Source organism: Eumetopias jubatus, unplaced genomic scaffold, assembly GCF_037043125.1.
Source record: "Eumetopias jubatus isolate StellerSeaLion01/CBP00866 unplaced genomic scaffold, mEumJub1_p1.0 scaffold_10, whole genome shotgun sequence".
Classification (NCBI taxonomy): domain Eukaryota; kingdom Metazoa; phylum Chordata; class Mammalia; order Carnivora; family Otariidae; genus Eumetopias; species Eumetopias jubatus.
The window spans coordinates 63,726,467-63,750,357 of NW_028274816.1; the positions used below are offsets into that span (position 1 = coordinate 63,726,467).

At 43.6% G+C, this 23,891-nt stretch overlaps 1 protein-coding gene across 1 annotated transcript; it reads left to right on the forward strand.

The window, feature by feature from the left end:
• The first annotated feature begins 1,810 nt into the window (after positions 1–1,810).
• On the forward strand, positions 1,811–19,348 carry LOC114200923 (uncharacterized). Its single transcript, XM_028093298.2, has 4 exons — positions 1,811–2,177; positions 4,457–4,583; positions 10,766–10,861; positions 16,161–19,348. Exons 1-4 carry the CDS (start codon positions 2,148–2,150, stop codon positions 17,999–18,001), a joined length of 2,094 nt encoding a protein of 697 aa, XP_027949099.1. The 5' UTR covers positions 1,811–2,147; the 3' UTR covers positions 18,002–19,348.
• The last annotated feature ends 4,543 nt before the right edge of the window (positions 19,349–23,891 follow it).

Here is a 23,891-nt window from a genome sequence, read left to right on the forward strand (position 1 = left end):
GTTCCCATGTAACTTCCACCCAGTTTCACCTCATGTTAATATTTTACAGATATATGTTACATTTGTCAAAGCTAAGAAATTAACATTGGTATAATATTGTTTACCTTACAAACGATTTTGATTTTACTACATTTTTCCCCCCAACTAACGTCCTTGTATTGCAGCATCCCATTCCAGGGCATCAAGTTGCATTTAATCATTTTATGTTTAGTTTTCTCTCATCTCTGACAATTGCTCTGTCATATCTTGTTTTTCATGATCCAAACACTTTTGATGAGGATTCATCAGGTATTTTATACAATGTTCCTCAATTTGCAATATCTGATCTTTTTTTTTTTTATGAGTGAAGTTGGGGGTTTTGGGGAAGAACATCATAGAATAGTTTTGTTGTATTGTACTTGTGGTACCTGGTGTGAACATGACAATTACCAATGATGCTAGCCTTGATCAGGTGGTAAGGGTGATGTCTGCCAGTTTCCTCTGCTGTCAAGTTACACTTTTTCTCTTTCCATACTTAGTCTCTAAGTCCACCCAAACGAAAGGACTCAAGCTCTACCACCTGAAATAAGAGTATCTGTGTATTACTTGGAATTCTTTAGGGAGATTTCTCTTATCTCCCTCTATGCATTTACATGAGAGCACTATTCTTGTTTTTAAAAAATTGAATAAATACAAGTACTTACAAGAAATATGCGTGTTGTGATTCCCATTTTATACACATGGGGAGAAAAGAAAGGGGAGGTCTAGTCCTTTGTGATGTGTTTAGTAATCGTGACAGGACAGCAGGGTCAAATGCACACGCTGTTTCCATGTTTTTTATAACTGTACGTATGCTCAATTCATCGGAAGCTGCATTTTATTTTCTCACCTTGGCCTAAGAGAGAAAAAACAAACAAACCCAAAGAAGTAACCAATGATGACTTCTAAGAAGTTTTGTAACACATTCTTGAAGGATTGTTAGCATTCCTAACATTATTTTGTTGGTTTCTTGTCTGCAGCTACTTAATGCCGGCTTGGTTCAGGGTTCGCCCCTGTCCATGCCTTTCTCCATCGAGTCTCACTCTCGTGTTGCCTTGAGATGGCAGCATCTGCTAACAATGCCCGAAATTTCCGTATCCACGCACGACCCCTCTGCCGGCGCTCAGACACAGCTGGAAGTGCCCATGCTCCAGACTGGAGTCCCGACCTGCCCCCAGCCTCGCTCAGGTGCGGCCTCCCCAGCTCAGAGGCTCGCACAGCGCTCCTCGGGCTCCCGGGGCCGCCTCCACGCGTCAAGGCCCCGCAGCACGTGGCGCTGGACCAGAGGCGGCCCAAGAGGGGCCGTGCGGTGCGCGTGCGCCGCGTCGCAGCGGGCTTCCTGCGTCCCGGTCTCGGCGGTTACGTCACCGCTCGAGCGTCCGTCTTCGCTCCAGGACGATCGCCAGGAGGAGAGGCGCACGGGGGAGCTCGCCAGCCGAGCCGAGAAGCCGGTTACGGGACCTGGCACGTGCCCTGACCCCGGTCGGAGGCCCCCGCTCCCTGAGCCTCGCCCCCGCCCCTTGATCCCACTCTGAAGAAGCGGGTCTGAGGCTGCTCCCTGGACCTCGCGCACTCTTCCGGAGAAGACACGCCTGGAAAGTGTCCCACCGCCGATTGTCGGTAAGGGGAAAACCACATTACCCAGAAGGCTGTGCTCCGCGTGTCTGCGCGGGCGCTGGGCCAATGAGTGTCCAAGACAGGGGCATTTCCTGCGGCCCCTGCCGGCGGGGGCGGAACTTCCGGACCCTATGAGGCGTACGTCATCCGCCTGTGCCGGTTGGGCAGTGGTGCTTTGAGCGGTGGCCAGGGTGCCTTTCCGAGGCCCGAGCGGAGAAGCTGTGGGCCGTAGGTGCCGCCTCCGTATCTTTTTACAAGCCTGACACCCGTCCCTCATCCTCCGTAACGGGGTGTCACGTGAGCGCCCGCTGGGGCGCGGGTCGCTGTCCCCGCAGCCCTGACTCGACGCCCTGGGCCTCGGGCGCGTTTCACACTGGGGAACTCAGGCTCGGAGTGCGACAGTCAGCCAAGGTCACCCCGCTCTGGGCCGCGAACGGGTGGCGGTCGGCTGAATCCTGCAGGCCCCTCGGCCGCTGCCCCTCCGGGTCCTGCTCTGTGCACAGGGTCCTGTGATGGCGGCGGCGTGGAAGGAGCCGGTGCGGGTGAGTGACGATGCTCAGCATTGCTTCCTCTGTGCTGCAGAGGGGCTCCCAGGCAGCCTGGAGGCCGAGAATGCCGTTCGATTTCCTTTTCTCCTTGTCGTTTGTTTACGGCAAGTGGCGCTGGCTTGTCACCTTATCCGTAGTCCTACGTCTGTGGCGGGTCCCTGGCAGGTGTTCAGTCAGTGCACGAAGGGTGAAAAGTGCTTACTCCCAAGGGCTTCGGTCACTTCTCAGGCCAGCCCGCTGCCATGACTTGCAGGTGCCTACCCGGTTCTCCCGCCGACCTCCTCCGACCTTGCCTTCTTTCCGGATGCACCAGCCCGACCATGCCGAGTTCTTCTTCATCCGCCCAGCCTCCGTCCTTGCACTGGCCTTTGCCTGGGATACTGCCCCTATGACTTTGCAGGGCCTCTCTCTCACATCCTTCTGGCTTCTGCTCGGATGTCACTCACTCGGAGAGATGTTTCCTAGCAGTTCAGGCTAAAATGGCCCCTTCTCTCCTTGCCCATCATCTGCCTTTTTGTGTAGGGAACCTGGCAAAATTAAGTAAGTGTTCGTGGTTGGATTTGTCTAGGATGTTGTGGGAGCAAAGAGAAAACAGTAACAAAAGAACCGTGATAGCTGGCTTTCACTGGTTCTTCCTGTGGGCTGACAGGCAGGCATAACGTATCACCTCGTTTAATCCTCAGCTCCTCTGAGTTGAGTTGTGTTGTTATCGCTGTTTTGCACAAGAACACCTTGAGGCTCAGAGATTTAGTGTCCAAAATCACTGCAGCTCCTGAGTAGCAGAAACAGCCAATGTGTTGACCACCACAGCCTGCATTTTTACTCCTTTCTCTACAAAAAGCAGATGGGGATGCCTGAAGGTGACACCCGAAGTCAGCTTTGTAAGCCAAGCAGGCCTTGTGCATGAGGTGGGGATATGGCCTTTTAGCAAGTGGAGGTGTGTGGACAAAAAAAGGTAGATTGGTTGTTTAAGGAGTCCCCAGAGTACCTGTGTGATTTCCATGGTGCCCCTACCCCCTTCTGCTGAGACATACCCTAGGAGGGCCAGACCGTGTGGTCATTTGCTGAATGTTCCTTCATACTCGCAGCCATGACAGACACTGTGGCAAAGGCTGCTCTCATGGCCACAGCCTGCATTGTCCTCGGTAACTTCTGTGTTCTGGGCCTGAAGTATTCTTTCCTCAGGGATACGTGCTACTGAGACTCAGGTGGGGGGGTTTGAACTCCCTCAGAGCTGCCAAAAGGGGTGGAGGGAAAGACTCAGGTAGGAAAAAGAAACATGGACGCATTGTGGATTCTCCTTAGTAGTCTCTGAGGAACAGAAGGCAGTGGGACCTGATCCAGGCCCTGCCACTTCCCAAGCGGGTGCCACCACCTCAGGTGATCGTCCTGTGAGGTGGGTGATGTTGAGTTCCCTCCTCTGCCCATGTCCACAGAATTATGTTCAGTGGTGGCTGAAATGAGTGTGTGGCAGAGAAATTTATCCGAAATGCTTCCCATCTTCATTAACTCCCTTGCTAATGGAGGAGTGTCAAGATTATGCCATTAGACTCTAGACCAGAGGGACCTCAGTTCAAATGCTGCCTCTGCTCATACCACATGTAAACTGTGGGTGAACTACTAGAGTCCCCTGGACTTCAGGGCCCTGACTGACGCGAACGTGATAATGATACTGACCTCACAGGCTGTGGCCAGTCACCCCAGTGTTTCTTTTACAAAGATTTTTTTCTTTAATTCTCATTACTATTACTGCTGAGTGAGAATTACTGTATTGATACAGAAATTGAGGCTGAGAGAAATGAAGTGAGGTTCCCAAGTTCACACGGCAGGCAAGTGTTGATTCTAGACTTCAGAGCTGGGGACTTTCATTCACATTAGCAAGACAGAGGTCAGCATGAGTCAGGCATGCAGTGAAGATCAGTGAGTCTTGGCTGCTGTTGCTGTAGTTATTATTGGTACTGTTTTCATTATCTTTGTTACTCTCTCCCATTCCTGTGGCATCTTAAAGCCCTTACCATTCTGTGCCTCACAGTCCACACAGAAAGGTCCTGCCCTCACACCATTCTCCTTTGGCTCCCACATAGGAGGCTCTGTCTCTTATGAGTTGCTGCTGTAATCAGGACAAAACAGCATCTCTGCTTCCTTGAGTCCAGCACAGAGCTCAGCCCTCAGGGGGTATTTGGTCACTCTGCCCCCTTGCCATCGAGAGAGATGGGCTCTGCTTCCCGTCAATAACCCCAAGACCAACACACTGCCTGTGTTTGACTTTTCAGATGCCTGTGACCTTCGAAGATGTGGCCGTGACTTTTACCCAGGAGGAGTGGGGGCAGCTGGACCCAGCCCAGAGGACCCTGTACCAGGAGGTGATGCTGGAGACCTGTGGGCTCCTGGTCTCTCTGGGTAAGGGCTCCCTAACTCTGCAGTGTGGGATAGCTGTCACTTCCTTCACTCTGCTCTTTGGCTCCAGGCCTGGCTGCTTGAGAAGGCGTCTGAAGCCTTCCTGTTCTCCTCCCCACTTCAGTCATATTCTAGACTCCTGTCTTCTTTCCTGCTCTCCCGTGTCTCAAGGAGCGTTAAGTAAGAAACATAGTTTACTTTTTTTTTTTTTTAAGATTTTATTTATTTATTTGACACAGAGAGAGAGACAGCGAGAGCAGGAACACAAGCAGAGGGAGTGGGAGAGGGAGAAGCAGGCTTCCCACTGGGCAGGGAGCCCGATGCGGGGCTCGATCCCAGGACCCTGGGATCATGACTTGCGCCGAAGGCAGACTGAGCCAGCCAGGTGCCTTTTGGTCTAGTTTACTTTTGGTCACAGCCAAAGGAGAAGGGTGTGTTGGGAGGAAATGGGGTTGTCTCACAAAACCTAAAAGCAGGAATTGCAGCTGGGCCCCTTGAGGGACTGATACAGGAACTTAGAGAAACACAATCCCTGGCTTTTGGGACTTTTGTCCTGGCTTCTCTCTGTGGGTCTGCTTGTGTCTCTGTCTTTTCACAATGATTTTTTTCTGCCACAGCTATTTTGCAGCAGGAAGTGGCCACCCAGTCCTTGCTGTGTGAAGCCCCATGGTCCTTGTCTCTACTTCTGTCTGTATGCTGATACTGTTCCTCTTCACTCATTTAATTCTTCTGAGTGACATCCTTGGCAAATAAGGAAAATAGGGCCACTGCAGCGAGTCCCTCATAAAGCTTAATCTGTTCAATTTTTTTTTTAATATTTTTAAAAGGTTTTATTTATTTATTTGACAGAGATAGACACAGCAAGAGAGGGAACACAAGCAGGGGGAGTGGGAGAGGGAGAAGCAGGCTTCCCGCCGAGCAGGGAGCCCGATGCAGGGCTCGATCCCAGGACCCTGGGATCATGACCTGAGCTGAAGGCAGACGCTTAACGACTGAGACACCCAGGCACCCCAGTCTGTTCAATTTAAAAGACACATCTTCATTGTGAAAAGCTCTCCTCTGCATTTTTTGGTGGTTTCTTTTGTGAAATGTTGGCCAGAAGAGATGATATTTTCTATTTATGCTGGTGTCTTTTTTTGACCAAATTACTGAGTGCGGTTCCCAGCTTTTTGTTCTTAGTGGTTCATGAAATGGTGTCTAGCATCACCAAGTCTGCCTCTTCTCTGGACCCCCATTTCTTGAGGATTGAATCCTCCTGCGCACATCCCCCTCCCTCTCTCACTGCTTTAGCCTTCTGGGACTCAGGTTTTGTTTGTTTGTTTGTTTTTAAGGATTTTATTTATTTATTTCACAGAGACAGAGATAGTGAGAGCAGGAACACAAGCAGCAGGAGTGGGAGAGGGAGAAGCAGGCTTCCCCCTGAGGAGGGAGCCCGATGTGGGACTTGATCCCAGGACCCTGGGATCATGACCTGAGCCGAAGGCAGACGCTTAACGACTGAGTCACCCAGGCGCCCTGGACTCAGGTTGCTGGCCCCATACAAGAGTGTTTGCTGTTTCCTTTTTACTGTAATGCTTAGGATACCAGAGTCTTTTGTTTCTCCATATAAACTTGAGAATCAGTTTGTTGGTATCCACAAAATGACTTGCTGGGATTTTGACTGGTATTGCATTGAATCTATAGATCAAATAGGGAAGAACTGACATCTTGACAATATTGAGCCTTCCTATCCATGAACATGAAATATCGTTCCATTTATTTTTTTTATTTTTATTTTGTTTATTGAAGTTGTGTAGCTTCCCTCATACAGATCCTATATATATTTTGTTAGAGTTATACCTAAGTATTTCATTTGGGGAGTACTAATGTAAATGGTAATGTGTTTTTAATTTTAAATTCTACTTGTTAAGTTCTGGTATATACAAAGGTATTTTGTACATTAAGCTTGTATCCTGCAGTCTTGCTATAATTGCTTATTAGTTCCAGAGGTCTTTTGTTGATTCTGTTGGATTTTCCACATAGGTGACCATGTCATCCACAAATAAAGAATTTTATTTCTTCCTTCTCAGTCTGTATACCTTTTTCTTGCCTTATTACATTAGCTGCTGCTTTCAGTATAATGTTGAAAAATGGTTAGAGAGGACATCCTGCCTTGTTCCTTATCTTAGTGGGAAAGCTCCAAGTTTCTCACCTTAAAGTAGGTTGTTAAGTGTAGGTGTTTTTGTAGATGTTCTTTATCAAGCTGAGGAAATTTCCTTCTATTCCTATTTTTCTAAGGTTCTTTTTCTTTTTTTAGTGAATGGGTGTTGGATTTTATCAATGCTTTTCTGCAGCTATCAATATAATTGTGTGATTTTTCTTTAGCCTGTTGATGTGATGGATTGTATTAATTGATTTTTAAATTTTTATCCAGGTTTGGGGCACCTGGGTGGCTCAGTTGTTAAGCATCTGCCTTCGGCCTGGGTCATGATCCCAGGGTCCTGGGATCGAGCCCCACGTCGGGCTCTCTGCTCAGCAGAGAGTCTGCTTCTCCCTCTCCCTCTGCCTGCCGCTCCCCTGCTTGTGCTCTCTCTCTCTGTCAAAAATAAATAAAATTTAAAAATAAATAAATAAATAAATTTTTATCCAGGTTTGTATATCTGGGATAAATCCCACTTGGTAGTGGTATGTAATCTTTTTACACATTGTTGGGTTTGATTAGTTAATATTTCATGGGGGATTTTTTTACATCTATATTCATGAGAGATACTGTGTATACTTTTCTGTAATATGTTTCATTTTGATATTAGAGTTACAGATTGAGTTAGGAAATACCCCTCTGTTTCTGTCTCTGGAAGAGAATGTAGGGACTTGGTATAATTTCTTCCTTCAGTGTTTGGTAGAAGTCACCAGTTAACCCATCTGGGCCTGGTGCTTTGTTTTTTTGGAAGGTTATTAACTATTGATTCGATTTCCTTAATAGATATAGGCTTATTCAGATTTTTGTTTCTTCTTGTGTGAGTTTTAGCAGATTGTGTCTTTCAAGTAATTGGTTCCTTCATCTCAGTTATCAAATTTGTGAAGATAAAATTGTTAATAGTATTCTGTTAATATTCTTTTAATGTCCATGGGATCTGTAGTGATGTCCTCTGTTATATTTCTGATATTAGTAATTTGTGTCATTTCTCATTTCTTCTTAGTCAGCTTGACTAGAAGCTTATCAATTTTATTGATCCTTTTATTTTTTGTCTTTTTTTTAAATTTTTTATTGTTATGTTAATCACCATATATTACATCATTAGTTTTGGATGTAGTGTTCCATGATTCATTGTTTGTGCATAATACCCAGTGCTCCATGCAGAATGTGCCCTCTTTAATACCCATCACCAGGCTAACCCATCCCCTCACCCCCCTCCCCTCTAGAACCCTCAGTTTGTTTTTCAGAGTCCGTCATCTCTCATGGTTCGTCTCCCCCTCCGATTTCCCCCCCCTTCACTCTTAATTGATATTTTTAGAGAACCAGATTTTGGTTTTGTTTATTTTTTCTAGTTTCTGTTTTCAATTTCATTGATTCCTGCTCTAATTCTTATTTCTTTTGTAGTGTTTATTTTGCATTTAATTTATTCTTCTTCTGGTTGCCTAAGGTGGAAATTTAATTAACTTCAGATCTTTCTTTTAAAAAATATGCATTCTGTGTTATAAATTTCCTGCTAAGCATGCTTTGTTTCATCCCATAAATTTCGCTAGGTTGTATTTTTGGTTTTTTAGTTAGTTTGTTGAAAGTGTATTTATTTATTTATTTTTTAGTAACCTATACATCCAATGTGGGGCTCGAACTCGTGACCCCAAGATCAAGAGTCACATGTTCTTCCAACTCTCCAAATACAGGTGCCCTGTATTTCTGTTTTCATTTAGTTCAAAATATTTTTTACTTTCTTGAGATTGCGTCTTAGACCAATGTGTTATTTAAAAGTGTGTTGTTCAGGGGCGCCTGGGTGGCTCAGTCATTAAGCGTCTGCTTTCGGCTCAGGTCATGATCCCAGGGTCCTGGGATCAAGCCCCACATCGGTCTCTGCTCAGCGGGAAGCCTCCTTCTCCCTCTCCCGCTCCCCCTGCTTGTGTTCCCTCTCTTACTGTGTCTCTGTCTGTTAAATAAATAAATAAAATCTTTAAAAAATAAACAAAAATAAAAATAATAAATAAAAGTGTTGTTTAGTCTTTACCTATTTAGGGATTTTCCAATTATCTTTTTGTTATTAATTTCTAGTTAATTATTGTCTGAGAGCAGACATTTTTTGATTTCTGTTCTTTTTAAAATTTGTTAAAGTGTGTTTTATGGCCCAGAATATAATCTATCATGGTAAATGTTCCGTGTGAGTTTGAGAAGAACATATATTCTGTTTTTAGATGAAGTAGTCTGTAGATGTCCATTATATCCAATTAATTGATGGTATTGTTGAGTTCAACTATGTCATTACTAGTTTTCTGCCTGTTGGATCTGTACATTTCTGATAGAGGGGTAGTGTGGTTTCCAGCTTTGATAGTGGATTCATCTATTTCTTCTTGTCATTCTATCAGTTTTTGCCTCATATAGTTTGACATTGTGTTGCCAGACACATAACAGATTAAGGATTTTTATGTCTTCTTTGCAAATTAACCCGTTTATCATTACATAATGCCTTCTTTAGCCCTGGTAACTTTCCTTGCTTTGAAGTCTCCTCTGTCTGAAATAACATGGGTATGCTTGCTTTCTTTTGATTAGTATTAGCATATTTTATTAACATATTAGTATATTTTTCCCCATTCATTTACTTTCAACATGTATGTGTCTTATTTGTATATTTACAGTGGGTTTCTTATAGACAACCTATAGTTGGGTTTTGTTTTGTTTTTGTTTTTAAGATTTATTTATTTATTTATTTATTATTCTTTTTTTTAAGATTTTATTTATTTATTTGACAGAGAGAGCACACAGGCAGGCAGAACATCATGCAGAGGGAGAGGAAGAAGCAGACTCCCTGATGAGCAGGGAGCCCGATGTGGGACTCGATCCCAGGACCCTGGGATCATGACCTGAGCCAAAGGCAGACGCTTAACTGACTGAGCCACCCAGGTGCCCCTATTTATTTATTTTAGAGAGAGAGAAAGCATGAGCGGGATGGGCAGAGGGAGAGAGAATTTCAAGCAGACTCTGCACTGAGCGTGTGGAACCTGACACGGGGCTCAGTCTCACTACCTGAGCTGAAACCAAGAGTCAGATGCCTAACTGACTGCCACCCAGGCACCCCAGGTCTTGTTTTTTGATCCACTCTGACAACCTCTGTCTTATAATTGGAGCATTTAGAAAAACATTGATGTTCCAAGTGATATTGACATAGTGGGATTAATATTTACCATGTTTGTCACTGTTTCCTATTTGTTGTCCTTGTTCCTGTTTTTGTCTTCCAGTCTTTCTGCCTGGAATAAACCTTTCTCTTCACTCAGAGTAGCCAGCCTTCCTCAGACTATCGATACTCAGGGATGCCATTTTTGAAATGATGGAAACCAGGGTTTTTTAACCTACCAGGTGGGGTGCCATCACCTGGGGAGTGTTTAAAATCTGATGCCTAGGGCGCCTGGGTGGCTCAGATGGTTAAGCGTCGGCCTTCTGCTCAGGTCATGATCCCAGAGTCCCGCATCGGGCTCCCTGCTCCTTGGGAGCCTGCTTCTCCCTCTGCCTCTCTCTCTCTCTCTCTCTCTCTCTCTTGTGTCTCATGAATAAATAAATAAAAATCTTTAAATAAAAAAAAAGAAAGAAAAATCTTTTAAAATCTGATGCCTAGGCTTCACCCCAGAGATTTTATGTAAATTAGTCTGTGGTGGCATTCAGACTCACCTGGTATGGCTGATGCACAGGGAGGTAGAGGCGCCTAACTGGATTCATGAGAAAGCACATTCCGGAGATAGGTCTGAACAATGTTGGGATTCTACATGATGGAGGTCAAAGGGAATTGGTGCTGTCTCTGGAGCCAACCCTAATGTTTACGGTCTTTGGGGCCCAATAATGATGTTTTATGCATTGGTTTCCAGGTCATATCATTTTGTTTGCATGGATGGGAGCAGCTTCATTCTGAGACCTTCTCCAAATTCTGAAGTCCCAGTCTAGATTGAGAGGTTTCTTTCTTCTCGCCACAATTTCCACATCCTTTTCCTTTCTCCTTGAACAGGCTGTCCTTTGCCCAAACCAGAGCTGTTCTACCCATTGGATCACAGCCCAGAGTTACAGACATTGAAGAGAGGCCTCTCCCCTAACTCCTGCCCAGGTAGGTGCCAACAGCGGGCCGGGTCAGGGTCATGGCAGCTTGCAGACAGCACAGCGATTACTGCCACTGGAATTTGTGGAAGTTTTATTATTGTGGCCTCTCTAGAGGCTTAGGACCCATGGAGCCTTTTAACCTGTGGTCCTTCTGCCCACCCCCTCCAGCCCTATCACAATCTCCAGCGCTCCTGTGGAGGTGTGGGACCTATTAATAATAAGTTCAGGCTCTCAGTTCCAGCTGCTTGGGCTTAAAAACTAGCTGGGACCCACAACAGCCTTGTGGCCCTGGGGAAGGTGCATGATCTCACTGTGCCTTTATATATAAGTTTAGCCAATGTAAATCTAAGTACTCTAACAGGCATATTCCAGAATCTTGGTGGCTCAGCATATGAAAAGTACTTTTCTCACCCAAGGACAATGTGGGTCAGTGTGGAGCTGTGTACCACTCAGTTATTCGGGGACCCAGGTACCTCCTATCAACATGAGACTTGCACATTGTCCTGGCGTCTTCCAGCTGGCAGAGGGGAAACGGGAGAAGAAAGGAAGGTGTCATACCCACTTCCACATACATTATTTCTCCTCACATTCCACTGACAAGGCATCTGGCCACACTTAGGCACCTGGGCCTGGGAAATGAGGCTGAGCTGTGTGTCCAAGGAGAGGAACAAATGGTTCGGTGAGTGTAGTCTGCAACACTCAGTTTGCTCCCAGGTCATTGAGTTGTTTGAGGATGTACCAGATTGTGTATGAAACTGGCTGACACTGACCCTGACCCATAGTGAGTGAATGGCTCAGCAAAAGTAAGCTGTTAGTCTTATTCAGATCATATTAGTCCTGATGAATAATGATAGTATCTCACATTTCCTTCTGCACTGCAAGGAAACAAGCTGTACTCTGCATCCCACCCTTCCTCACCTTCTCCATCCATCCAGTCTCCAGGTGCCAGTCAGACACTCAGAAGCACTCCCTTGCTCCATATCTTCGCACCCCTCCTGTTTGCTTAACCTTCAAGGTAACATTTTGCCTTCTGTTCCCCAAATCTGGGTTGCTGAGGCCCTGGGGATGTCAGGTATGGTGACTGGTGCCACTGCAGAGCCATGCTCTCTCCCCTCTGGTGGTCCCTTCGGCTTTCATCCCAGGTATGTGTCTCTTCGGCCCCTCGGAGTGTGTTCCAAATCTTCATCCTTGTCACTGGTCTCACGTCTGTGGAAAAGTGGAAAAGACACTTCTCACTCAACATGCCTAAGAGGGAGCTCATGATTTTGCCTGCTCTTCCCACCTCCCATGCATGTTAGGCCAGATGCAGCTTCAGATAACTCCTCAACACCTCCGTCTCTACTAACCCCTACATTCAGACATCCTCTCCATTTCACATGAACGTCTTCACCACCTCCCCTCCTCCCTGAGACCCATCCCTACACTCCTGAGTCCAGGTTTTCAACTTTTGCCTGGGTGATAGCTGGTCTCCCCACATCTGTGTCCCTCTGATCTGCCCTGTCTCCCGTACTGGCTCCCCCAGCCACTGAGAGCTTGTTCCCGACCTTCACCACATCCCCCAGCCATGGATGTCTTAGCATATTTTCATGTCAGAAATAATCTGTGTTCTTGTGTTGCTTGATCACCAACCATTACACACTGATCTGAATCTCTCATATGTGTGGTCTCCCTTCTCACCTCCCCCCAGAGGAGGCCTTGCCCCTGACCGTGGCAAATTCTCACACTAGAGGCCAGATCACACCTTTTCAGGGAGCTGGCTTCTTGCTTCACTGCTTTTCTGCCTTTTCTGTAACTTTACCCATTCTCTGTTCAACATAAAAATATGCTTGGTTGCATCATACTAGGGGAAAGTCAATGAAAAAGTCATGGCTCTCCAATGTCTTCACACTGGTATCAACTGCTTTCCCTGTATAACCCATTTCCTAGGAAAAATTGTCTCATTCTTTTTTTTTTTTTTTTAAGATTTTATTTGTTTATTTGAGAGAGAGAAAGAGAGAGCATGAGCAGGGGGAAAGGGAGAAGCAGACTCCCCACTGAGCAGGGAGCCCAATGCAGGGCCCGATCCCAGGACTCCAGGATCATGACCTAAGCCGAAAGCAGACGCTTAACCAACCGAGCCACCCACGTGCCCCAAGTTGTCTCATTCTTGCAAGAGATGTGTATACTTGTGTTCCATTCTCCCATCTACTATTATTTTCTTCCACTTTTTTCTTAATTTTAATTTTATTTATTTTTTAAAAAGATTTTATTTATTTGTCAGAGAGAAAGAGAGCACAAGCAGGGGCAGCAGCAGGCAGAGGGCGAAGCAGGCTCCCAGCCGAGCAAGGAGCCCAATGCAGAACTCAATCCCAGGACCCTGAGATCATGACCTGAGTCAAAGGCAGACGCTTAACTGACTGAGCCACCCAGGTGTCCCTTCTTGCACTGTTTGAATGAGTTGTAACTCGTATGCTCTGTTGTGCAAAAATCTTAAGAGGTCAGCTTGATGAATCTTTGTGAACATAAAAACCTGTATAACCATCACCTATGTTAATATTTAATATATACCATGGTGCCCCCTTATCTGTGGTTTTGCTTTCCATGGTTTTAGTTACCCGTGGTCAATTATGGTCCAGAAGCAGATGATCGTCCTTCTGATGTATCATTAGAAGGTCACCAGTAGCCTAATACTATGTCACATGCCTGTGTCATTCTCCTCATTTCATCTCATCTTGTAGGCATTTTGTCATCTCACAGCATCACAAGAAGGGTGAGTGCTGTATAATAAAATATCAGAGAGACCATGTTTGTGTAACTTTTATTACAGCGTTTGTTATACTTGTTCTATTTTATTATTAGTTACTTCTGTTAATCTCTTATATACCAGATTTATAAATTAAACTTTAGTATAGGTTTGTATATATAAAAAACAGAGTATACATAGGGTTGGTACTAGCCACAATTTCAGGGGCCCACTGGGGGTCTTGGAACAAATCCCTCACAGATAAAGGGGACTACTGTACAATATTTCCAGCACCTCGTCAGGGTCTCATGCCCTCAGAAGCACCTTCTGCTAGGTAATCCCTATTGAGACCATTAGCATGAATTTGTTTTGACTATGGAACCCCACCACGTGCTGTGTGTGTATTTGTCTCCTTTTGACCATCGTTATGTCTGTGAGATTCTTTTCATGTGGTTGCATATAGTTGGAGTTCGTTCACTCTCAATCTAGCGTAATATCTTATTGTGTGAAAAACTGCCACTCATTTATCCATTCCCCTCTTGGCAGGCATTCCTGTTGTTTTCAAGTTAATGCTGCTGAGAATATTCTTGTTATGTGTTTCGGTGCAGATAAGCACTGATTTCTGTTAGGAACAGATTCTGGTATGTTTCTAGGTCAGGTTGGCTTTATTGGAAAAATGCCAAGCAGTTCTGAAGAAGGCTGCACCCTTTCACATTCCCACCATTCACATGTGAAAGTGGTAACATCATTCTCTCTGTGCTTTGAGGCCCTGTGGGGGGGTTTGTCTGTACCACAGCACTGAAAATATTCCTTACACAGTCACTGCTTCGCTCCTAATTTTCAAATACAGCAGCAACCATAATGATAATGGGTGATGGCCCACAATTTCCCAAATGATCCTCCAGTGGCTGGCACTGTGCTGACCACTTTATAGGCATTTTCTCATTTAACGTTCAGGACAGTCAGTGAGGCAGAAACAGAGTCCCTCAGTTTTTCACGTGAGGAAATTGAGATGGGAACAGCTAAGTAATTTGTATAGTATAAACTCACTTGGTACGGGCAGAATTTGTGCCAAGTGTTCTGGCTCCAGAGCCAACTCTCTTAACCTCCAGCTATGTGAATTCATAATGCAGCAGACTTTTCAGATTGTATCGTGAGCATCTGATCCTCTTGGAGTCTCTGCCGCTAATCTCCCAGGACCTTCCTTGTCTTACTCTGGTGACTTTAATGTTGGCTTATCAGGCATCTCATGGACCATTCTTTTTACTCTTCAATACTCTTCAACGTTAATCCACACATTCTGACACTGCCAATTTATATGCTTCCTAATTAGGCCCCAGATGTATATTATTTGACTAACCCATAATAAAAAATTAGAGCTGACGTGTAGGTATGGCCTCATACTGAACATGATCCACATAGTAAATGTGGTAAATGCAGGATTTCAGTTCATCCTCAGAGTCCTACAGGACAGTCTCTATTTCTAGCTTTATTTTTTATAAGACAAAATGAGGACTTACGAAATTTGAGTGCCTTGCCAGGTGCCACGGAGCTAATACTAAGTTCTTGTGGGACTTGGGTCTAGGGTTTCTGTGGTCAGAGACCATGATCTTAACCGTAATACTGCTGTGACCTCTAACTTTTGTTTAGTGGACCTCAGGTACAGATTTCGATAATTCATAAACCTTGGTTTATGACACATTGTCATCACTGATTCACGAATGACCTTGATTAATTGATGTGTCAACTAAGTTACTTGCTCATTCATTTCTTTTTTGAAAATAATACACTTAACATCACTGACTTCAAGAATGAGGACATTACTTATACCAACTGCCTAGTCAGTCTGGACTGCTGTAACAAGAATGCCACAGAATGGAGGATTAAACAACAAATGTTGATTTCCCACAGTTCTGGAGGCCGGAAGTTTAGGATCCAGGGGCTGGCAGATCTGGGTGTCTGGTGAGGGCCCTCTTCCTGGTTTGCAGATAGGAGTCTCCTCTCCTCACATGGCCCTGAGAAGATGCAAACGCTCTTTTGTTTCTTCTTGTGTGGACACCAATCCCATGACAGGGGCTGCACTCTTACCAGCCTCATCGTCTGGTGCACTGAAGGTTCCCTGAATCTTGAAAGACTCTACCTTTGTTCATTCCGTCAACTAAGGCTGAAATGGCTTTCCTGTTTTCTCTGTATGGCAATTTCTTGCATTCCCTGCCTAGGAACCCTCCCTTACCTCTTAACGGCTGCTGTGGAGGCTGCATCAGGTGGCCCTTCTCTGGCCTCTTATAGCACCTGGAGGCATTCTGGCTTTGAGCAAACCCAGCAATGCAGTGTCATTACTCTGTGTACTTGTCCCTAGTTGCCAGACACTCTGTCCCCCATCTGTTCTCTCCCTCTGGGTTTCCCCTCAAAGGTTTCAAGAATTCAAGGTCCAAAAAGAAATTGCAAACTGGATTTCAGAGATTTGAAAACATGACAGGCACAGAGCCACTATTTTCATCTTCTTATTCCCACTGAAATGGCGATTTTGTTTTTCTGTGTTGCCATCTCTAATAAGCCCTTCTGTATATTGTATTCCCTTCAGGTGACAGTACAAAACCCGGGACCACAGAGCTTTCCCTTTCTCACCTTGCCTTATCTGAGGAAGTCTCACCACAGGAACAACTGACTCAGCAAGCTCTGGGGGACTCCCAGCTGGAGCAAGGCAAAAATCAGGATAGGCCATCAGAAATGCTGGAAAGCCAGTTGAAACCAGGGATAAACCCCCAAATGGAGAAGCTCCCTGGGAACATGAAGCCTGAACATGATGGTTTAGGGACAGGTGATGGTGTACACTCAAGGACTGTACGGGAGCTGATCCCTCCAGGACGTGTTCTCCACAAATATGACTCACAGGGCCTACTGAAAGATCCCTTGATTCATAAAGGGAAACATCCCCATCAGCGTGAGGAATGCAGGAAAGTGTTTACCAAGAATTGCTTTCTTGTGCGACATGAGCAGATTCACTCTGGAGCAAAGCCCTATGAATGCACTGAGTGTGGGAAAACTTTTAGCAAGAGCACACACCTCCTCCAGCACCACATGATCCACACAGGGGAGCGACCCTATGAGTGCATGGAATGTGGGAAGGCCTTCAACCGCAGGTCACACCTCACAAGACACCAGCGGATTCACACTGGAGAGAAGCCTTATAAGTGCAGTGAATGTGGAAAGGCCTTTACCCACCGCTCCAATTTAGTCTTGCATAACAGAAGCCACACTGGAGAAAAACCCTTTGTGTGCAAAGAATGTGGGAAAGCCTTCCGTGATAGGACTGGTTTCCTTCGACACTACATCATCCACACGGGAGAGAAGCCCTTTGAGTGCATAGAGTGTGGGAAGGCCTTCAACCGCAGGTCCCACCTCACGTGGCACCAGCAGATTCACACTGGAGTGAGACCCTTTGAATGCAGTGAATGTGGGAAAGCCTTTTGCGACAGCACGGACCTCATTCAGCACTATGTCATCCACACAGGAGAGAAGCCATACAAGTGCCTCGAGTGTGGGAAGGCCTTCTACCGCCGGTCACACCTCAAGCAGCACCAGCGGAGTCACACTGGGGAGAAGCCCTATGTGTGCAGTGAGTGTGGAAAGGCCTTCACCCATTGCTCTACTTTCATCTTGCACAAAAGGGCCCACACTGGAGAAAAACCCTATGAATGCAAAGAATGTGGGAAAGCCTTTAGCAATCGATCAGACCTCATCCGACACTTCAGCATCCACACTGAGGAGAAGCCCTATGAGTGCACAGAGTGTGGGAAGGCCTTCAATCGCCGGTCATACCTCACAAGGCACCAGCGGATTCACAGTGGAGAGAAGCCCTATGAATGCATGGAGTGCGGCAAAGCCTTTTGCCAGAGGGCAAACCTCATTCGACATGCCATTATCCACACTGGGGAGAAGCCCTTCGAGTGCAGTGAGTGCGGAAAGGCCTTCACCTACTGTTACACTTTCATCTTGCATAAAAGGGCTCACATTGGAGAAAAACCTTTTGAGTGCAAAGAATGTGGGAAAGCCTTTAGCACTAGGAAAGACCTCATTCGACACATCAGCATCCACGCTGGAGAGAAGCCCTATGAGTGCATGGAGTGTGGGAAGGCCTTCAACCGCCGTTCAGGGCTCACAAGGCACCAGCGGATTCACAGTGGAGAGAAGCCCTATGAATGCAGGGAGTGTGGGAAATCCTTTTGCTGGAGCACAAGCCTTATCCGACACTCCGTTATCCACACTGGAGAGAAGCCCTATGAGTGCAGTGAGTGTGGAAAAGCCTTCAGTCGCAGCTCATCCCTCACTCAGCATCAGAGGATTCATAATGGGAGAAACCCTGTCAGTGTAACAGAATTGGGAAGACCCTTCACAAATGAGCAGCCATCAGTCACCCTCTAAGAGCTCCTATTGGGGAAAGATTTCTTGAATGTAACCACTGAGGAAACATCTTACTCAGAATCTGATCATTCACACCAAAGAGAAACCCTTCAGTTTCCTTCCCTATGAGAAACCCTTTTGTTGCAGGATATCATTTGTCATCTGAGGAGTCACACTGGAAATTTACCCAGTCTAGAGCCTTATTCTACATCTGAGAATTCATCCAGGAGTGTGATCCAGTTATTCTCATGAATTTAGCATAACCATCAGCCACATCTTTCTCCTCAGTTTACACTGAAAAATTATCTCAGGGATATTTAAACGAAGAGAAGACATAAAAGAGAAATTCAAGCATGGTTTCTTTCAGACTTCTGTGACCAGCCTAGGGTAGTTTGTTCCTTATCTTATTTGGGGAAGGGGGAGTGTTGTTTCAGAGATGAGAGAGCCTTGTCCCCTTTATCTTGTGTATACTTCCACTGCTGTCCATTATCAGGACAGTTGGACATTTAGGGTGTGTCTGAAAACATTTATTGAAAGCCTTTGTTCTACAGCTTCGTCTCTACCCTTGAGTAGCATAAGCCTTAATGAGAAATATGAAGGCTTGAGTTATGAAATACTGTTAAATTTCAGGAGGTAAAGATGTATGTATAAATGGGCCCACTGTACCACACTAAAGATTTTGATTTAAACAAAAAACAATGTTTTTTCATGTGTCTTTAACAACCCACTACTTATACTTGCTCTTGATCTACTTGTTTATTGGTTTTTTTGTGTGAGGACAACGGTGTAGCTATGTGACCTTCCCAGATGAATCTGAATTCTTCCCTCTGATTGTGGTTCCTAAGCTTCTCCCATCCTCCATAGACTTCTCCCAAGTCCACATCAGTTGTTTTCTAGAGGTTGAATTAGAGCCAAAACAAAATCAAATACATAGCTAAATTAGCTTAAGAAAAAATAAACTCAGGGGCGCCTGGGTAGCTCAGTTGGTTAAGCGGCTACCTTCGGCTCAGGTCATGATCCTGGAGTCCCGGGATCGAGTCCCACATCGGGCTCCCTGCTCAGTGGGGAGTCTGCTTCTCCCTCTGACCCTCCCCCCTCTCATGCTCTCTGTCTGTCATTCTCTCTCTCTCAAATAAATAAATAAAATCTTTAAAAAAAGAAAAAATTAACTCACAAAAGCACAGAGAAGAAATCTCATTTTTAATCTTACAAAAGATCGTGTGAAGATTCGCCATTGAGGAGATTGACTAGAATTTTAACAGATGAAATTGATATGTGCACATGCAGGTATCTCTGAGTTTCACAGTCTTGTTACCATGGCCTTAATCCTGGTATAATAAGTAATGTGTAGTACCTTTTATCAGGGTCTTTTGGAATTCCTTCTTTGGTTTTTTTGTTTGTTTATTTTTGATTTTTTTTTTTTTTGAGCTACGCATAATAGTATTACCTCACACTAAGAAATATGCTGTGAAGAAATGTAAAAATAATCATGCATTCATGTTAACCCTCCTCAGGGTCTTTTAAATCACCACATGTGTACTTTTATATTGCCATTGTAGGCCAAGCCATTTCTGTTATATTGATTCATGGCATTATTATGAAGGAACCTCTTAATCCTTTTCATGTCATGTGTAAGAAGTCTTAAGCAAGCTTTCAGTCCTGAGTATTTTCTCTTAAAAGTTTTATAGTTTTACCCTTTACGTTTAAATCTCATCCATGTTGAGTTCATTTTTGCATTACCATGTGAGGTTGAGTTTCTTTCTTGTATTTTTGCCTAAGGATATTCAGTTGACCAGCACCATTAGTTGAAAACTAGACTACAGTATTATGCCTCCATTGAATTATGTTTACTCCTTAGTCAGAAATCAGTTAGGCATGTTTATGGTGGTTTATTTCTGAGTTCTCTATATTATCCCATTGATTTGTATGTCTAAACCTGTGCCAGTACCACACTATCATGATTACTGTAGCTTTCAGAAATCTTAAAATTGGGTAAAGTGATTACTCACCCTAAATTTTAAAAATTAATTTAGCTTTCCATATTAATTTTTTCCCCTTGGCTTTCTATATACACTTTATTGTGTTTTTCTGTATTTATAAAACATCTTGCTGGGATTTTGATAAACATTATATTAGTATATGGATCATTTTGGTGAGATTTGGCATCTATTATATTGACTCTTTCAGTCCATGAATGTGGTGTCTCTTCATTTATTTAGATCCTTTTTTATTTCGTTAGTGTTTTATAATTTTCCATTTGTAGACTCTGATCATATTTTGTTAGATTTTTATCTAGGCACTTTTTGGGGGGAGTCATTATATGTCGTATTGAGTTTTTAATTTCAGTTTGCACATGATCATTACTGTTACAGAGAAATACGATTAGTTTTGATATGTTGACCTTGTCTCCTGCAACCTTGCAGAATTCACTTTTCTAGATTTTTTTTTTTGTGGATTCCTGAGGATTTTCTTCATAAAAAATAATGTTATCAGCAAATAGCAAACATCTTTTGTCTTCTTCCTAATCTGTATCTCTTTCATTCCCCTTTCCTATTTTTATTGTACTATAGCTAGAACTTGGAGTGCAATGTTGAATAGAAGTGGTGAAAGAAGACATACTTGCTTTGTTCATAATGTTAAGCAGAAAGCATTCAGTGTTGACCATTAAATATGATGATAGCTGTGGGGTTTTTTTTTACCTTTTTTTTTTTTATTTTTAACTCCCAATGTAGTTAACACACAACATTATATTAGTTTCAGGTGTACAATATAGTGACTCAGCAGTTCCATATATTACTCATTCCTCATCAAGATAAGTGTAGCGTTGGGGCTCCTGGGTGGCTCAATTAGGCGACTGCCTGCGGGTCGGGTCATGTTCCCAAGGTCCTGGGATCAAGCCCCGCATCGGGCTCCCTACTCAGCGGGGAGCCTGCTTCTCTCTCCCACTCCCCCTGCTTGTGCTCTGTCAAATAAATAAATAAAATCTTTAAAAAAATAAAAACAGGTAAGTGTAGTCTTAATTCCTTTCACCTAATTCACCCATTCCCCCAATCACCTCCCCTCTGATAACCATCTGTTTGTTCTCTATAGTTAAGGGTCTGTTTTTGGGTTTATCTCTATATATATATAGATGTTATTTATCTAGTTTGGAAAATCACCCTCTTAATTTGCTAAGAGTTTTCATTACGAATGGGTACTGAATTTTGCCAAATGCTTTTTCTTCTTTGGTTGATGTGATCATGTGATTTATCTTCTGTAGTCTGTTGATATTATGGATTCCTTTGACTGGATTTGGATGCTGAACTGGCCTTGTCTCCCTGCAGGAAACTGCACCAGGTCATGGAATATTATTAATAGCATTCTATTTGCTAGTATTTTGCTGAGGAGTTTTGTGTCTAAAGTCATGAGCATATTGGTGTATAGTTTAATTTTTTTGTACTGGTATTGGTGTCTGAGCACTACTTGCTTCCCAAAATGAACTGGGAAGTGTTCTTCTTTTCTTTCTTCCTTTCTTTTCCTCTTTTCCCCCTTCCCCCTGAATGAGATTTTTGTAGAATTGGTGTTATTTCTTATTTGAATATTTGGTAGAATTCTCCAGTGAAATCATTGGGACACTTGTTGTTTTAAAAATTTTATCTATTTATTTGACAGAGAGAGAGATAGCGAGAGCAGGAACACAAGCAGGGGGAGTGGGAGAGGGAGAAGCAGGCCTCCCGCCGAGCAGGGAGCCCGATGCAGGGCTGGATCCCAGGATCCTGGGATCATGACTGGAGCCGAAGGCAGATGCTTAAAGACTGAACCACCCAGGCGCCCCTTTCTTTGGGATACTTTTAATCACATATTGATTCAACTTAATTGGTATAGGACTGTTCAGAGTATTTTATATTGGGTGGGTTTTGATAGAATGCCCTTCTGGAGGAGTTGTTCCATTTCATCTAAGTCTTCTAATTAAATTGTGGAATTGTTTGAAGCATCCCTTTATTATTCTTTTCATGATAGGAAGATCTGTGTTTATATTTCCTGTTTTATTCCTGATATTGGAAATGCATATCTACTCTTTATTAATCTTCTTAGATTTTTATCAATTTTATTGACTATTTCAAAGAACTAGCTTTTTTTCTTTTTAAGATTTTATTTATTTATTTGACAGAGAGGGAACACAAGCAGGGGAGTGGGAGAGGGAGAAGCAGGCTTCCTGCTGAGCAGGGAGCACAATGTGGGGCTCGATCCCAGGACCCTGGGATCATGACCTGAGCCAAAGGCAGACACTTAACGACTGAGCCACCCAGGCACCCCGAACTAGCTTTTTATATCATTGATTTTCTCTATTTCTATTCTCAGTTTCTTCTCTTGTCTTTATTTCTTTTGCTCTCTCTGGTTTTATTTAGTGCTGTGTAGTTTCTTGAGATGGTAGATTAGATTATTAACTTGAAGGTTTTTTTTTTTTCTTTTCTAATGTAAGGAGCATTTGGTTCTATGAATTTCCCTCTCAGCATTGTTGAAGTTCCATCCCACAAACTTTCATTTGTTTTGAATTCATTTTCATTCAGTTTAAATATTTCTTGATTCCATTTTAGACTCCCTCTCTGACCCATGGATTATTTAGAAGTGTGCTCCTTGATTTCTAAGTGTTTGGAATATTTTATTATTTTTTCTGTTATTTTTAGTTTCATATGTGGTCCGAGTACATGTTCTGTGTGATTTCAAAATGTTTACATTTGTTGAGGTTTGTTTCATGATCCACAAGCAGGTTAGCCATAAGCAGCATTCTTATTGAATGTTCCATGGGCGCTTAAAGAAGATATATAGATTTGGGGGCACCTGGGTGTCTCAGTCATTGAGCGTCTGCCTTCGGCTCAGGTTATGATCCCAGGGTCCTGGGATCGAGCCCCACATCGGGATCCCTGTTCGGCAGGAGGCCTGCCTCTCCCTCTCCCACTCCCCCTGCTGTGTTCCCTCTCTTGCTGTGTCTCTCTCTGTCAAATACATAAATAAAATCTTTAAAAAAAAAGATATATAGATGTGTTTGCACAGTGTCTTTGCAGAAAAGTTCTGAGAGGTGTTCCCGGCGTCCATGTAAATATTTGCAAACAACCACAGTCACTAGTCATAATTTACTGTTGACTGCATTCTCAATAAAATGAAGGTAGTTAAAGGCTCCGGAAAAAAATATATATATTCTGCTGTTGTTGGATGGAGTGTTCTATAAAGGTGAGATTCTGCTGGTTATTGGTGTTACCCAGATTTTCTCTGTCCTTGCTGATTTTGTTCCTAGTGTTTCTATCAATCACTGAAAAAAGAGTGTCAAAATCCCCAACTAGAATTGTGGAATTGTCTTTCTTTCTGTTCTGTTACCTTTTGCTTTGTGTGTTTGAATGTTTTCTTGTTTGGTGCATATACATTTATGATTGCTGTATCTTTTTGGTGTATTGACCCTTTTATCATTATGCAACTAATATCCTTCTTTGTCCCTGTTTATTTTCATGGCTCTGAAGTATACTTTATCTAATATTAATATAGCCACTGCTGGATTTTTATTACTATTTATATGGTTTATCTTTATCCATCTTTTTTATTTTAACCTACCTATATTTTATATTTTAGGTAATTTTTTTGTGGGTAGCATATAGAGGGGTCCTGCTTTTTTCTCCTACCATCTGACAGTGTGTCTTTTAATTGGTATATTAGACCATTTAAATTTGAAGTAGTTATTGACATGTTGGAACTAAATAATGTCATTTTTCTACTTTGATTTTTAAGTTTTCCTCTCTTGTTCCTGTTTTTCTGTTTTGGTTTTTGTGGGGGTGGGGGTAGGGGGTTTACTTGCCTTCTTTTAGGACCTTGGACATTTTTTAGAATTCAGTTTTGATTCATGTATAGGGTTTGGGGGGTATATTTCTTTTTTCCTTTC